The 12,609-nt window shown below is 50.9% G+C and overlaps 1 protein-coding gene across 4 annotated transcripts in view; it reads left to right on the top strand.

The window, feature by feature from the left end:
• Positions 1 to 808: 808 nt before the first annotated feature.
• TMEM143 (transmembrane protein 143) overlaps positions 809 to 12,609 on the top strand; it is a 32,461-nt gene continuing 20,660 nt past the window's right edge. For 2 of the 4 annotated variants that reach the window (XM_061557811.1, XM_061557792.1), the window contains exons 1-4: positions 809 to 1,080; positions 2,864 to 3,119; positions 6,845 to 7,173; positions 9,154 to 9,252. In XM_061557811.1, coding sequence (XP_061413795.1) covers positions 6,877 to 7,173; positions 9,154 to 9,252 — 396 coding nt within the window. In that variant the 5' untranslated portion in view covers positions 809 to 1,080; positions 2,864 to 3,119; positions 6,845 to 6,876. Of the gene's footprint in view, positions 1,081 to 2,863; positions 3,120 to 5,487; positions 5,663 to 6,844; positions 7,174 to 9,153; positions 9,253 to 12,609 lie in introns of those variants that run through there. The other 2 variants (XM_061557797.1, XM_061557803.1) reach the window with 2 other exon arrangements.

Here is a 12,609-nt window from a genome sequence, read left to right as displayed (position 1 = left end):
AAAATCGTCCAAAATCGCAGTGACGTCATTTATGGACGGCCCTTAAAGCGATAGGGGTTTGGGTTTGAGTGTTCAGATGACTGACATTGCCCTACCGTTCCGTCTCAATGTCACGGCCAATCGTAGCAGTTATGTAACATTTACCCCACCCCAAAACTCGATCCGGAATCGGCTTCACGATTATTACGACTTAGCTAATGATGATGATGATGTTGTTGTCTGGCGTGTTAAACTGTCTTCACTTTGTGCCCTTCAATCTCCTGCAATATGTACTGCACGTTCTGTACAACGTGTCCGAACGGAATGTGTCCTTGCCTGAATCTGTACTCCCCATTTCGTCCCGTCTGTACTGCGGGGTTTGGGGCCGTCCATAAATGACGTCACGCGATTTCGGACGATTTTTGACCACCCCCCCCCATCGTCACACGGCGTCACAAAAAGTCAGACCACCCCCCCCCCTCAAATATGACTTCACAAAGCTCTGCCCCCCCCCCCCCCCAAAAAATAAAACATGCTTCAAATCGCTTTAAACTATTGTCATTGTAGTGCGTATTCAATGTGGCGCTGCACTCTGATGTTGTAGGAGAAAACATTTATTAGAAAGTCTATTTAATTAAGTAGAACGTGTTGTCTATATTTATTTAAAGTTGCGCGTTTTGATGTGACGTCACATTTCTAACCCCCCCCCCCCTCGTCACACATCGTCACAAATGTCTGACACCCCCCCCCCCCCCAGGTGGGTGACGTCATTTATGGACGGCCCCTTAGTCTGTACTGTCACGTGTGTACTGCGGGGTGAGTCTGTCACGTGTGTACTGCGGGGTGAGTCTGTCACGTGTGTACTGGACAAGCCAGTGGTTCTTCACCTGGGAGTGCGAGATTCCCTTTATGAGAACCATAGAGGTGCGTGGCTGCAGCAAAGGTGAAGAACCACCGGTTTCATAATGAAAACGCAACGCGATAAACAAACAGGACAGATGGAATCGAAACATAACAGATCTATGGGGTTGCCGCGGGCGAGGAATCGATTTGGAAGGGAACGCCAGCGCAAGCGGAGACATCGCTCAGCAGTGTGAGAGGGTGAGTGACTGAGTGTGACAGACTGACAGTCACCCCCCTGAGTGGAGAGAGTGACTGAGTGTGACCCCCCCCCCCCTCTGTGCGGAGTGTGATTGACTGAGTGTGACAGTCACCCCTCTGTGTGTAGTGTGAGTGACCCCCCCCCCCTCTGAGTGGAGTGTGAGTGACCCCCCTCCCTCTGAGTGGAGTGTGAGTGACCCCCCCTCTGTGTGGTGTGAGTGACTGAGTGACCCCCCCCCTCTGAGTGGAGTGTGAGTGACCCCCCTCCCTCTGAGTGGAGTGTGAGTGACCCCCCCCCTCTGAGTGGTGTGAGTGACTGAGTGACCCCCCCCCCCTCTGAGTGGTGTGAGTGACTGAGTGACCCCCCCCCCCCTCTGAGTGGTGTGAGTGACTGAGTGACCCCCCCCCTCTGAGTGGAGGGTGAGTGACCCCCCCCCCCTCTGTGTGGTGTGAGTGACTGAGTGACCCCCCCCCCTCTGAGTGGTGTGAGTGACTGAGTGACCCCCCCCTCTGAGTGGAGGGTGAGTGACTGAGTGACCCCCCCCCCCTCTGTGTGGTGTGGTGTGACTGAGTGACCCCCCCTCTGAGTGGAGTGTGAGTGACCCCCCCCTCTGAGTGGAGTGTGAGTGACCCCCCCCCTCTGAGTGGAGTGTGAGTGACCCCCCCCTCTGAGTGGAGGGTGAGTGACCCCCCCCCCTCTGAGTGGAGTGTGAGTGACCCCCCCCCCTCTGAGTGGAGTGTGAGTGACCCCCCCCCCTCTGTGTGGTGTGAGTGACTGAGTGCCCCCCCCCTCTGTGTGGAGTGTGAGTGACCCCCCCCCCTCTGTGTGGAGTGTGAGTGACCCCCCCCTCTGAGTGGAGTGTGAGTGACCCCCCCCCCCTGAGTGGAGTGTGAGTGACCCCCCCCCCTCTGTGTGGTGTGAGTGACTGAGTGACCCCCCTCCCTCTGAGTGGAGTGTGAGTGACCCCCCCCCTGAGTGGAGTGTGAGTGACCCCCCCCCTCTGTGTGGTGTGAGTGACTGAGTGACCCCCCCCCCTCTGAGTGGAGGGTGAGTGACTGAGTGACCCCCCCCCCTCTGTGTGGTGTGAGTGACTGAGTGACCCCCCTCCCTCTGAGTGGAGTGTGAGTGACCCCCCCCCCCTGAGTGGAGTGTGAGTGACCCCCCCCCTCTGTGTGGTGTGAGTGACTGAGTGACCCCCCCCCTCTGAGTGGAGGGTGAGTGACTGAGTGACCCCCCCCTCTGTGTGGAGGGTGAGTGACTGAGTGACCCCCCCCTCTGAGTGGTGTGAGTGACTGAGTGACCCCCCCCCCCTCTGAGTGGAGGGTGAGTGACTGAGTGACCCCCCCCTCTGTGTGGTGTGACTGAGTGCCCCCCCCCCTCTGAGTGGAGGGTGAGTGACCCCCCCCCTCTGTGTGGTGTGACTGAGTGACCCCCCCCCCTCTGAGTGGAGGGTGAGTGACCCCCCCCCTCTGAGTGGAGGGTGAGTGACCCCCCCCCCCTCTGAGTGGAGGGTGAGTGACCCCCCCCCCTCTGAGTGGAGGGTGAGTGACTGAGTGACCCCCCCCCTCTGTGTGGCGTGAGTGACTGAGTGACCCCCCCCCTCTGTGTGGTGTGAGTGACTGAGTGACCCCCCCCCCCCTCTGAGTGGAGGGTGAGTGACCCCCCCCCCCCACCTCTGTGTGGTGTGAGTGAGTGATTAGACTATTAGAGGATCTGGACTGATCTATTTTTAATGGCTCCAGTATAACTGAGTCTGCCTGCTGCTGACTACGGCACTTACAGCAGAAGCGGCAGCCGCAGCAGAAGCAGCAGCAACAACTGCAACAACAACAACAGCAGCAACAACAGCAGCAGCAACAACAACAACAGCAGTAGAAGCAGCAACATCAACATCAGCAACAGCAGCAACAACAACAACAGCAGCAGTAGCAACAACAGCAGCGGCCGTGCAGTCTCCGAGCTGCTTTGCTCCGAGGCCGTGGTGGTGGTGGAGGAGGAGGAGGCTGAGGAGGTTTAGACGACGAGGGAAGGAGGCGTGGTGCGTATCCCGCGTGTGTGTGTGTACTGTACGTGCCGTGCGTGTACTGTACGTGCCGTGTGTACTGTACGTGTGTGTACTGTACGAGTGTACTGTACGCGTGTGTACTGTACGTGCCGTGTGTGTACTGTACGCGCCGTGTGTGTACTGTACTGTGTACTGTACGTGTCGTGTGTGTACTGTATGTGCCGCGTGTGTACTGTACGTGTGTACTGTACGTGTGTACTGTACGCGTGTGTACTGTACGCGCCGTGTGTGTACTGTACTGTGTACTGTACGTGTCGTGTGTGTACTGTACGTGCCGCGTGTGTACTGTACGTGCCGTGTGTGTACTGTACGTGCCGCGTGTGTACTGTACGTGTGTACTGTACGCGCCGTCTGTGTACTGTACGTGCCGTGTGTGTACTGTACGTGCCGTGTGTACTGTACGTGTGTACTGTACGTGGTGTGTGTACTGTACGTGCCGTGTGTACTGTATGTGTATGTACTGTACGTGCCGTGTGTGTATTGTACGTGCTGTGTGTACTGTACGTGCCGCGCGTGTACTGTCCGCGCCGTATGTACTGTACGTGCGGTGTGTACTGTACGTGCTGTATGTACTATAGTGTTGTGTGTACTGTCTGTGCCGCGTGTGTACTGCATGCGCTGTGTGTACTGTCTATGCTGTGTGTTTATGCTGCTCTGTGTAGGCTGCGTACTCTGTGTGTGCCGTACATGGATGATGTGTGGACTGTGTGTACCGCATGCTGTGTGTGTACAGCACACACACACATACACAATGTAACACTGTGTGTGTGTGTGCTGTACACACCGCATATGCTGGATGTATGCAGTACTGCATGTGCTGTGTGAACTCTCAAAGCTGGAGGGTGTGATGTGTGTACTGTGTGTATGTAGCCATGCTGTGTGTGTGTATATACACACAGATGTGTGTAGTATGTATTCACACACCATACATACATACACAGCACGCAGAGTGTACATACACAGCATGTGCTGTGTGTGTGTATATATGCACACACCATACATACATACACAGCACGCAGAGTGTACACACACAGCATGTGCTGTGTGTGGTGTGTATATGCACACACCATACATATAACACAGCACGCAGTGTGTACACACACAGCATGTGCTGTGCTGTGTGTGTGTGTATATGCACACACCATACATACATACACAGCACGCAGAGTGTACACACACAGCATGTGCTGTGTGTGTGTGTATATGCACACACCATACATATATACACAGCACGCAGTGTGTACACACACAGCATGTGCTGTGTGTGTGTGTATATGCACACACCATACATATATACACAGCACGCAGTGTGTACACACACAGCATGTGTTGTGTGTGTGTGTACATACAGTGCTGCACGTGGTGCACTGTATACGCTGTAGTGTATACGGTACTGTAGCTATTGTCAAGCTATGCGTGTTGCTGCTGCTGTTGCAGTCGCTGTGCATACGGCTTCAATGTGCATTTGCTGTCGTTGCTATTGCTACTGTTGTCTGCGCCTGGTTCTGATGATTTTGCGGTATCTTGCCATGAATTTCTGCTGTCCCTACTGCTGTCTCCCTGGCTGTGGCTTGCATTCTGCTGTATCTCGTTCCAGCTGTCTCTTGCGTGCTACCGATTCGCCTCGATGTCACCTCCCTTGCTATCACCTCTCTTGCTGTCACCTCCCTTGTTGTTTTCATTGCTGGCTTGTCAACCACTGCGGTCAAATTAATGGATGGCAGTGGCAGCTGCTTGTATCTCTCTCTCCCCCCTGTCCCTACAGCCTGCCCGTATCACAAATCACCAAAACTCAGTCACCCCACTCAGTCAAGCATTGGACAGTTCTCATCTCCCACTGGTGGCCCTAAGACTGTCGTAGAATAATTGGTGTTTTACCCTTCTATCTGGCAACAAAACTGACACCTTTTGGCGTCATCTGGTCCAACCCATGTGAGACTAGGCTCTAAGGAAAGCTGACTCGGGTGTGGACCAATCAACTTCAAGAACAGTGCATACATTATTAGAGTTGTGTTTTTTGTTTCCATTATGACTGCAGGTATTGTGGTCTATACAAACATGACTCCTTGTAGAAAAGGTGTCAGTTTTGTTGCCAGATAGAAGGGTAAAAAAACAATTATCATATTTTTTACTGGTAAATGAGGTTCCAATGGTGACTGTCATAGAAATTCCACATTGCTATGGTGGGGGTTTGCACCTCCTGAAGAAAGAAAAACATCAACGTTGAATTGTCACCACGGAGGAGGTGGTGATGATGTTGTGCTGATGCGACCTTCAACCGGTGTGCCAAAGTGTCCGTGAACTTGTCACAGTGGCTCGTGAAATTGTTCACAAATCTGTGCATTTGTTTAGCACGAGGAAAACATTCTTGACAAAGCGTTGACACAGTATCACTCCAACAACAGCTTTGACCACTCCAGCAAGGGAGGCCAAGAAGGCCGAAAGGTCAGAGCGCTGAGCCAACACCTGGGCTTGATCCCAGGTTTCAGACACCAGCGGTTAAGCTGGCTTCTCAGGTGTGTTTCAAACAATCAACCTTTATTGTACGTGCCAATTATAGCCCTTAATAAAGTGGGCGTCAGTGGACATTACAGCGGAACGGGAACCGTCACAGAGGGCACGGAGCAGCAATAGGGATGAGATAAAGAAACCCATCGGCGGCCTACATCGACTGGAGGATCATATATTGCGAGCGCGCGCAAAGTATTTTAATTGAATGTCTCAGCCGGGTCACGAATAACTGCACACAAAAGCCGTAAATAAAATAAAATTGTTTAAATTGCTGTGGCCAAATTCAGACTCTTGAGAATATAAAGCCCTCTCAAGGATGCGACAAAACCCATCTTAACGGACAAAAATATCATAGGCCAAAAATCCATAAGTTTTAAAACACGTGGGCTTTTATTTTGTTTGTTTGCTAAAGTGCAAAGGCCCAGTGCTTCTTGTTCATTTTTATGTTGGTTCGACAACAGTATCTGGCCGCAGAGTGGAGTGTGCAGTCAAGTGTGCCACCAAGTGCGGAGAGATAAAAAGGCCACGTGAAACGTTGACAAACGGCTGTAAAGGATACTGATCATTACGACAATCTAGAACCTTCGTGATCTGGATTTAGACAGCTACATTAAAACAAGCAGGTAACAAAGCTTTCCCAGCAGGTATATGAATTGTCCATGTATCGGCATATCAGCGCTAGAAATACAACATTGCATCACTTCAGCGGTTAAATCATCATGAGTAAACTAATGGATTCATATGGATGTTTACTTTCGTGATACATGCATTGAATACACAATTGATATGTACCAAAATCCAGAAAAACGCATGTCAAAAATGTTATAAATTGATTTGCATTTTATTGAGGGAAATAAGCCAACTACAAGAAACGTCTGACCTCTGTGATTGCCAACAAGGGTTTTGTCACCAAGTACTAAGTCATGTTTTGCAGAGGGGTCAAATACTTATTTCCCTCATTAAAATGCAAATCAATTTATAACATTTTTGACATGCGTTTTTCTGGATTTTGTTGTTGTTATTCTGTCTCTCACTGTTCAAATAAACCTACCATTAAAATTATACACTGATCATTTCTTTGTCAGTGGGAAAACGTACAAAATCAGCAGGGGATCAAATACTTTTTTCCCTCACTGTATACAAGTCTTCACTAATACCCCGCCTCTGCCATCCCCGTTTCCCCGCAGACTCGGAGCGTCGACCGCTACACCCCATCGCCATGCCCTGCGCCTGCCTCTCCTTGCTGCGCCTGCGAGAGGTCGCGTCCAGAGTCGTGGCCAGGAGGGTGGCGGCCGTGACCTTCGCCGGGGTCAGGTCGCGTAGCTTTAGCGAGGTCTCCACCGGGGCAAGAGATACCTCGGAGGTCGTGGGTGACGTCGCCAGTCTGGTCAAAAAGGTGGAGGAGGCGAAGAGGACGCGGAGGAGGAGGGAGGCGGTGGGAGATGGCACGCACAGCACCTACACGGAGCGATACGTGCCCGTGACGAGGGCCAAGCTCACATCGATGCTCGCGAAGGTGTGGGCCTACGTGTGTTTGTACGTTGAACTTCTTTCGCACCGTACGTGGCCAACTGTGCTAATTGGAGGTGCGGGGGAAGAAATTATTTTTCAATGTAGTTGATTTAGAAGTGCTAAGCTCCAGTGGCTTCCGAATATCGGAAGGAAGAGCGTTCCAGACGGCCGCAGAAGCGTACGTGAAAGTGCGCAATGCAGTGGCCGTCTTTGTTCAATGGCTAGCCAAAATCGACAGCCAGAATGACCGGAGTTCGTGTGATGATTTATGCTCCTTGACGAGATCAGCAAAGTATTGTACTTCATTTGAGGCAAACACTTTGTGTGTAATGAGTGCGACCTTATAATGTATTCGTTCAGCAACCGGAAGCCAATGCAACTCAGCGAGCATTGGACGGACATGGTCGGACCCATTGGCGGAGCCAGTGGGGGGGGGTGGGGTGGCACGTGCCCCCCCCAATGAACCGATCGAAATTAGGGATTTCGAAATTAGGGATTTCGAAATTAGGGATTTCGATCGGATCTGTGGGGTTTATTAGTAATAAATTGGCATTTTGCGACCCCCACTGCCACTGTGTAGCATATTAGTACGTGCCAGGGACTCTATGAGATGATAGGACAATAGTCTGATTCATAATTGGCAATAAGTAACGGCAAAGTGGTTATAAGTGACACACAGAATTGTGCGCAGTTGCGTACACAGTCCACGACTTCCCTGAAGTCATTCACCTTCAGCGAGCGCGATGCCGATCACACAACGCGGTTCGAATTCGACCCTCGATCGATGGCTGCGCCATCGCCGCACACGCGTCGAACAAAAATCAAGGCACAAGTCCTCACTTACTAACAACTCCTCTATCATTTTTCATTGCTGGAGGGGTTGCCTCCCCCCTACCTGAAAATCCTGGCTCCGCCATTGGTCGGACCTACAGCAGAGGTGGGGAGTATCTTCCTGACGGGGTGGCAGAGGCCTGGGAGAGGGGTGAAAGGAGGGCAGTTGCACTCCTTCTCTCTCCGCCAGAGGTCGCAACCCGGTACCCGATACCCGTACCCTACCCGATACCCGGCTACCCGTACCCGGCCAGGTACGGGTACACGTTTGCGACCCTGGTGCGGCCGGGTACGAGTACGGGTAAGGCGTGAGTCACTGGTGAGTAACCCTCTCTCTATTTAAGGCCTCGTCACAGAGACAATCTCTCTCTTTGTGCCAATGCGTGTTCTCTCTCTGTGTATCTGTGTGATATCTGTCTGCTTATATGTCTGTCTATAGTTTTATTTCTTTTATACCTGATGATGATTGCTTGTGTTGCAATCGAAACGTCGTAGTATGCTATTATTTAATTTAATATTTTATCTTTATACGTGACTTTACCGAAAGAACCAAAGAATAATTCCTGCAGTCACGAAAGCTCCAAATTAAGATTGGTGAGTAACCGTTTGCCACTCATTTCGGGTAGGGTACGGGTAGGGAACGGGCCGGGTACGAGTACGGGTACCCATTTGCGACCCTGGTGCGGCCGGGTACGGGTACGGGTAAGGAATCAAAACCCATTTGCGACCTCTGCTCTCGGCTAAGACGCCTGCAGTGGTGGATAAATGTCGCTTGTGGGCCGTTTAGAATTGGTAGACCTCACGTGGCCATCATGATCCCGTATGGGATACCACCCTTGACGTTATTTCATGCGGCCCACAATCACATGACGCCTACCACTTCCAAATGTTATGCATCATTGTAAGCATCTCGGCTGCACTGATCGGGTACTAGAGGGGAATTTTTTTGGCCTGGATAAACTCTAATGAACACACTTGGTCATATCTTGCAGTGACAGAAGAGGCTGTTTGCCCGCCATTGATATTTTAAAGTCTCATTCGGCCCTCAGGACTAGCTTCACCCACCCCTGATTGAGGGTTTGGTCTAGGCTGTCCTGTGCTCCCATTGTCCCCGTGGGCCTCGCGTCCCATTTTGCCATCCTCTCCGGCGCAGGATCTGCCCGAAGGCGAGCGAGAAGACTTCTGGAAGTTCTCCGAGTCCCTGGACCCGGCGCTGCTGCCGCACTATCACACCACACTGGAGGATATCCAGGTACCCCAGCCCCAGCCCCCAGCTCCCAGCCCCCAGCCCAGCTGCTCTGCGACCAACCCTGCCGCTTAAGCGCACAATGGAGAATGGCTAAACACGTGGATTGGGCTCGTGGTCAGAGGTGAAAGAAGCTTGCTGAAGGAATTTCTGTTGATGTTGCTGTGTGTGTAATGATGCAGGTTGTAATCATGTGATGATGCTGTGTATGATGATCTAAAAAAGGCTACAGATGTGCGCTGGATACATTTTCAGAAGTGAAAGCTTGATGACGGAAGTTCTTGGAGGAACTTCCATTAGGAAAGAGGCGAATGGTTAAATAAATTAAATAACGTGCTGCTTGACAACTTAAAGGAATTACGGATAAGGATTTGCATTTCTAGGACATGTGCTTAAATGACTTAGCATCTCAAAGCGCCTTACATCACATTCCATCTCAATAAATGATATTGCCATGTGGCAGTCTAGCATAGGGGGGCCTCAGTGGCAGCCATCCCTACGTGGAACAAGGGAGTACGCATCACCGGCCTTCAAATGGGTCATATTCTGGTAGTTAGGCGGCGACCTTGAAACATGGTTTCCCCGCTGAAGTGAAAAGAAAGAGAACGAACTTCCTGGTCTCAACTGCTTAAACAAAGTAAACTTGACAGCTCAAGATCGGACAGGGTGCAGCAGAGTTTGAGCGAAGCACTCCTGCGCCAGAGGTCGCAAACGGGTTTTGATTTCTTACCCGTACCTGGCTGCACCAGGGTCGCAAACGGGTACCCGTACCCGGCCGTACCCGTACCCTACCCATACCCGACCGGGTACGGGTAGGGTACGGGTATCGGGTACCTGATTGCGACCTCTGGGATGAAGCCATGTTGCAGGCGCGGGTGGGTTGATTCTAGGAACTTGAATTGTGAGAAGAGACAAGACATTGGGAAATAAGTGACAAACAGTTACTCACAAGTGACTCACGGTCTACCCGTACCCGTACCCGGCCGCACCAGGGTCGCAAACGGGTACCCGTACCCGGCTGGGTACGGGTAGCTGGGTATCAGGTAGGGTACGGGTATCGGGTACCCGGTTGCGACCTCTGACCTGCGCTGGTTAGTGTTCCCTGCTGGCGAGAGCCCAGCGCCGTCGTCTAGAGAGAGTTGTTGGCACTGCGCTGGAGTGCGTCGTTTCGATTCAGGGCGTCTGTGACGGCGTCTGCAACGGCGTCGTCTATTCTGAAAGAATTATAATTAGACAACTATTTGGGCTGCGTGGAGGGGCCTGTCGACATCATTTATGCTGCTGGAGGAATCCGAGGAAGTCTGAAGCTCTTTTTCACAGATGCCCAGTAGGGGCTGTTCAGAACGCTACTCAGGCCCCACCGGCACGAATGGCAGCACAGTATTTTCGGCAGTAAATGGCTGCGGTGAGTGCTAATTAGGGCGAAACCAGGAAACAATAGCATACTCATCCTTCCGCTGCCGAAATTTTAATTAAGAGATCATGGCCTCCGCGATTGAGATTGTGGCATTCTTGTACACGGGAGTGTGGGGAATGTGTGACATGTAAAGCACGCTGAGATGGATTCTGCTAAAGGTACGTATTCCACATAAATGAAAAAGTAACGGCCCTCTGACTTTATACCCCCCGCCAACCTCCTACGCATTTCATAAGTAGTATTAATCGCATATCTGCATTTCCCATAAATATGCTAAATTCCTCTTGATATGCAAATTCTTTTGTCAAGGCGCTCTCCCCCCTCCAACCCAGCTTAAATAGACGCTCCAAACCTGGGGTGTCTCATTCAGACTCTGTCTTCCCGACAGACCTGTTCTTCACCTGAGGACGGCTGCTTGCGTTGTGGCCGAAACGTCGTGAGAATTATTTTATTATGTTTTATTTTTATTATTTTATTATTTCCATTCTACGTGACTTTACCGAAAGAAACAAGCAGATGAAGATAATGGCCGTCTGTCAATTCACTGTTGGACGATGACCTCTCGGAGCAGTGTTGGTCGTGCGAGGTTGATTGGCCATACTTCACCACGATGGTCGGTGTGGGTTTGTATAAATGTCAAGGGGAGCCAGGGTGCTGGTGGGTAGGGGGGGGGGGTGGTTCTGGCAGGGGAGCTGGGGAAGGGGGTATGACCAGGACTTGTTCAGATATCACTTGCCACTGATGTTAGCCGTGGGTCGGAATTGAACTTAGGTCACCAGGTTCAGAATGGAGGATGTGAACCACTGCGCCGCCACTCCACCCCTTGAGCAAGCTCGGGGCTTAAACTTGCACAGAATCTTTTCCAGGTCATTGGTAGACTGGAGTGGGTGACACGTGATTAGTAATAGCCACAGCCATAGCGATAGGTATACTGGATGTGGTGTGCCGGGCCGAGCAAGATATTATATAAAATTAACCCGTAAAAACTAAGTTTTTCACTCTAAATCCTTTATATGCGTGGCGGCTAGAGTCCTCTCGTCCTCTGGCTTGAGATGGCTGCCACCTATGGGTCAGATGATTGCCTGCCACCATTAAGCAATTGGTAATTAAATATAAAAAAAATTCCTAAAAAGTGTCAAATTTTGGATTTTTTTTCACGAAAATAAATTGTCATGCACAACGAGTCTGTGTGGAAAATGTCAGCTCGATTGGATCACGGGAAGTGGGTTAAAAAACGACCGAAAGATTTGCACGGTCGTAAGCACGCAAGAAAGCAAGCAAGTGAACTTAATATAAAGGATTTAAAAATGCAGCGCGTGCATAATCCTACACAGTGTTTGTATATACATTCGTGTTGTGTGTGTCAAAGTATTGCACGTGACACATAAGTAATGATGCTCTTCGCTTTAATAAAGCATACAAATAGGCGGGGCCCAGGAATTGCAGTTGACCACGCAAACAAAACACACGCACCACACCCTATAACTGGTCCGGTGGTTAATTGTAAAGTTTTGAGTCAAAATCCTGGTTGAGGGTTACCAACCCTCTGGGGTCGATAAATTTAGTACTAATTTGCTAGGGAAGTCGACGGTGGTTGTGGATAGACCCCGCCACCCCCGCCATAGTAATGTGGAATTTCCGCCTCTGGCTCAGGGCTGTAAACGGGAGATTAGCACCAATGTCTCACTGCTTATTTGAGCAGCAGCAGCAGCAGCAGGAGGAGGAGGTCGCTTTGACTGGGTCGTGATGCCCTGTAAACCTCCTTCAAGTCTGCGTTAAAGACGCGAGGGAGGGCTCTTCAAGGCCCTCGCGGGATCATTGTGCTGAACACAAGTAGATAATAATAATCAACATCATGAATTAATGATTAATCACAGTAATAACAGGCTATGGACGGATCTGGTTGGATCTCGTAAGCTAAGCAGGCACAAGCCTGGAGATATCAT

This window comes from Lethenteron reissneri, chromosome 3 (genome assembly GCF_015708825.2).
Source record: "Lethenteron reissneri isolate LAM-NWPU_2019-01 chromosome 3, ASM1570882v1, whole genome shotgun sequence".
Lineage (NCBI taxonomy): Eukaryota > Metazoa > Chordata > Hyperoartia > Petromyzontiformes > Petromyzontidae > Lethenteron > Lethenteron reissneri.
This window is presented reverse-complemented; position numbering and strand designations above follow the sequence as displayed.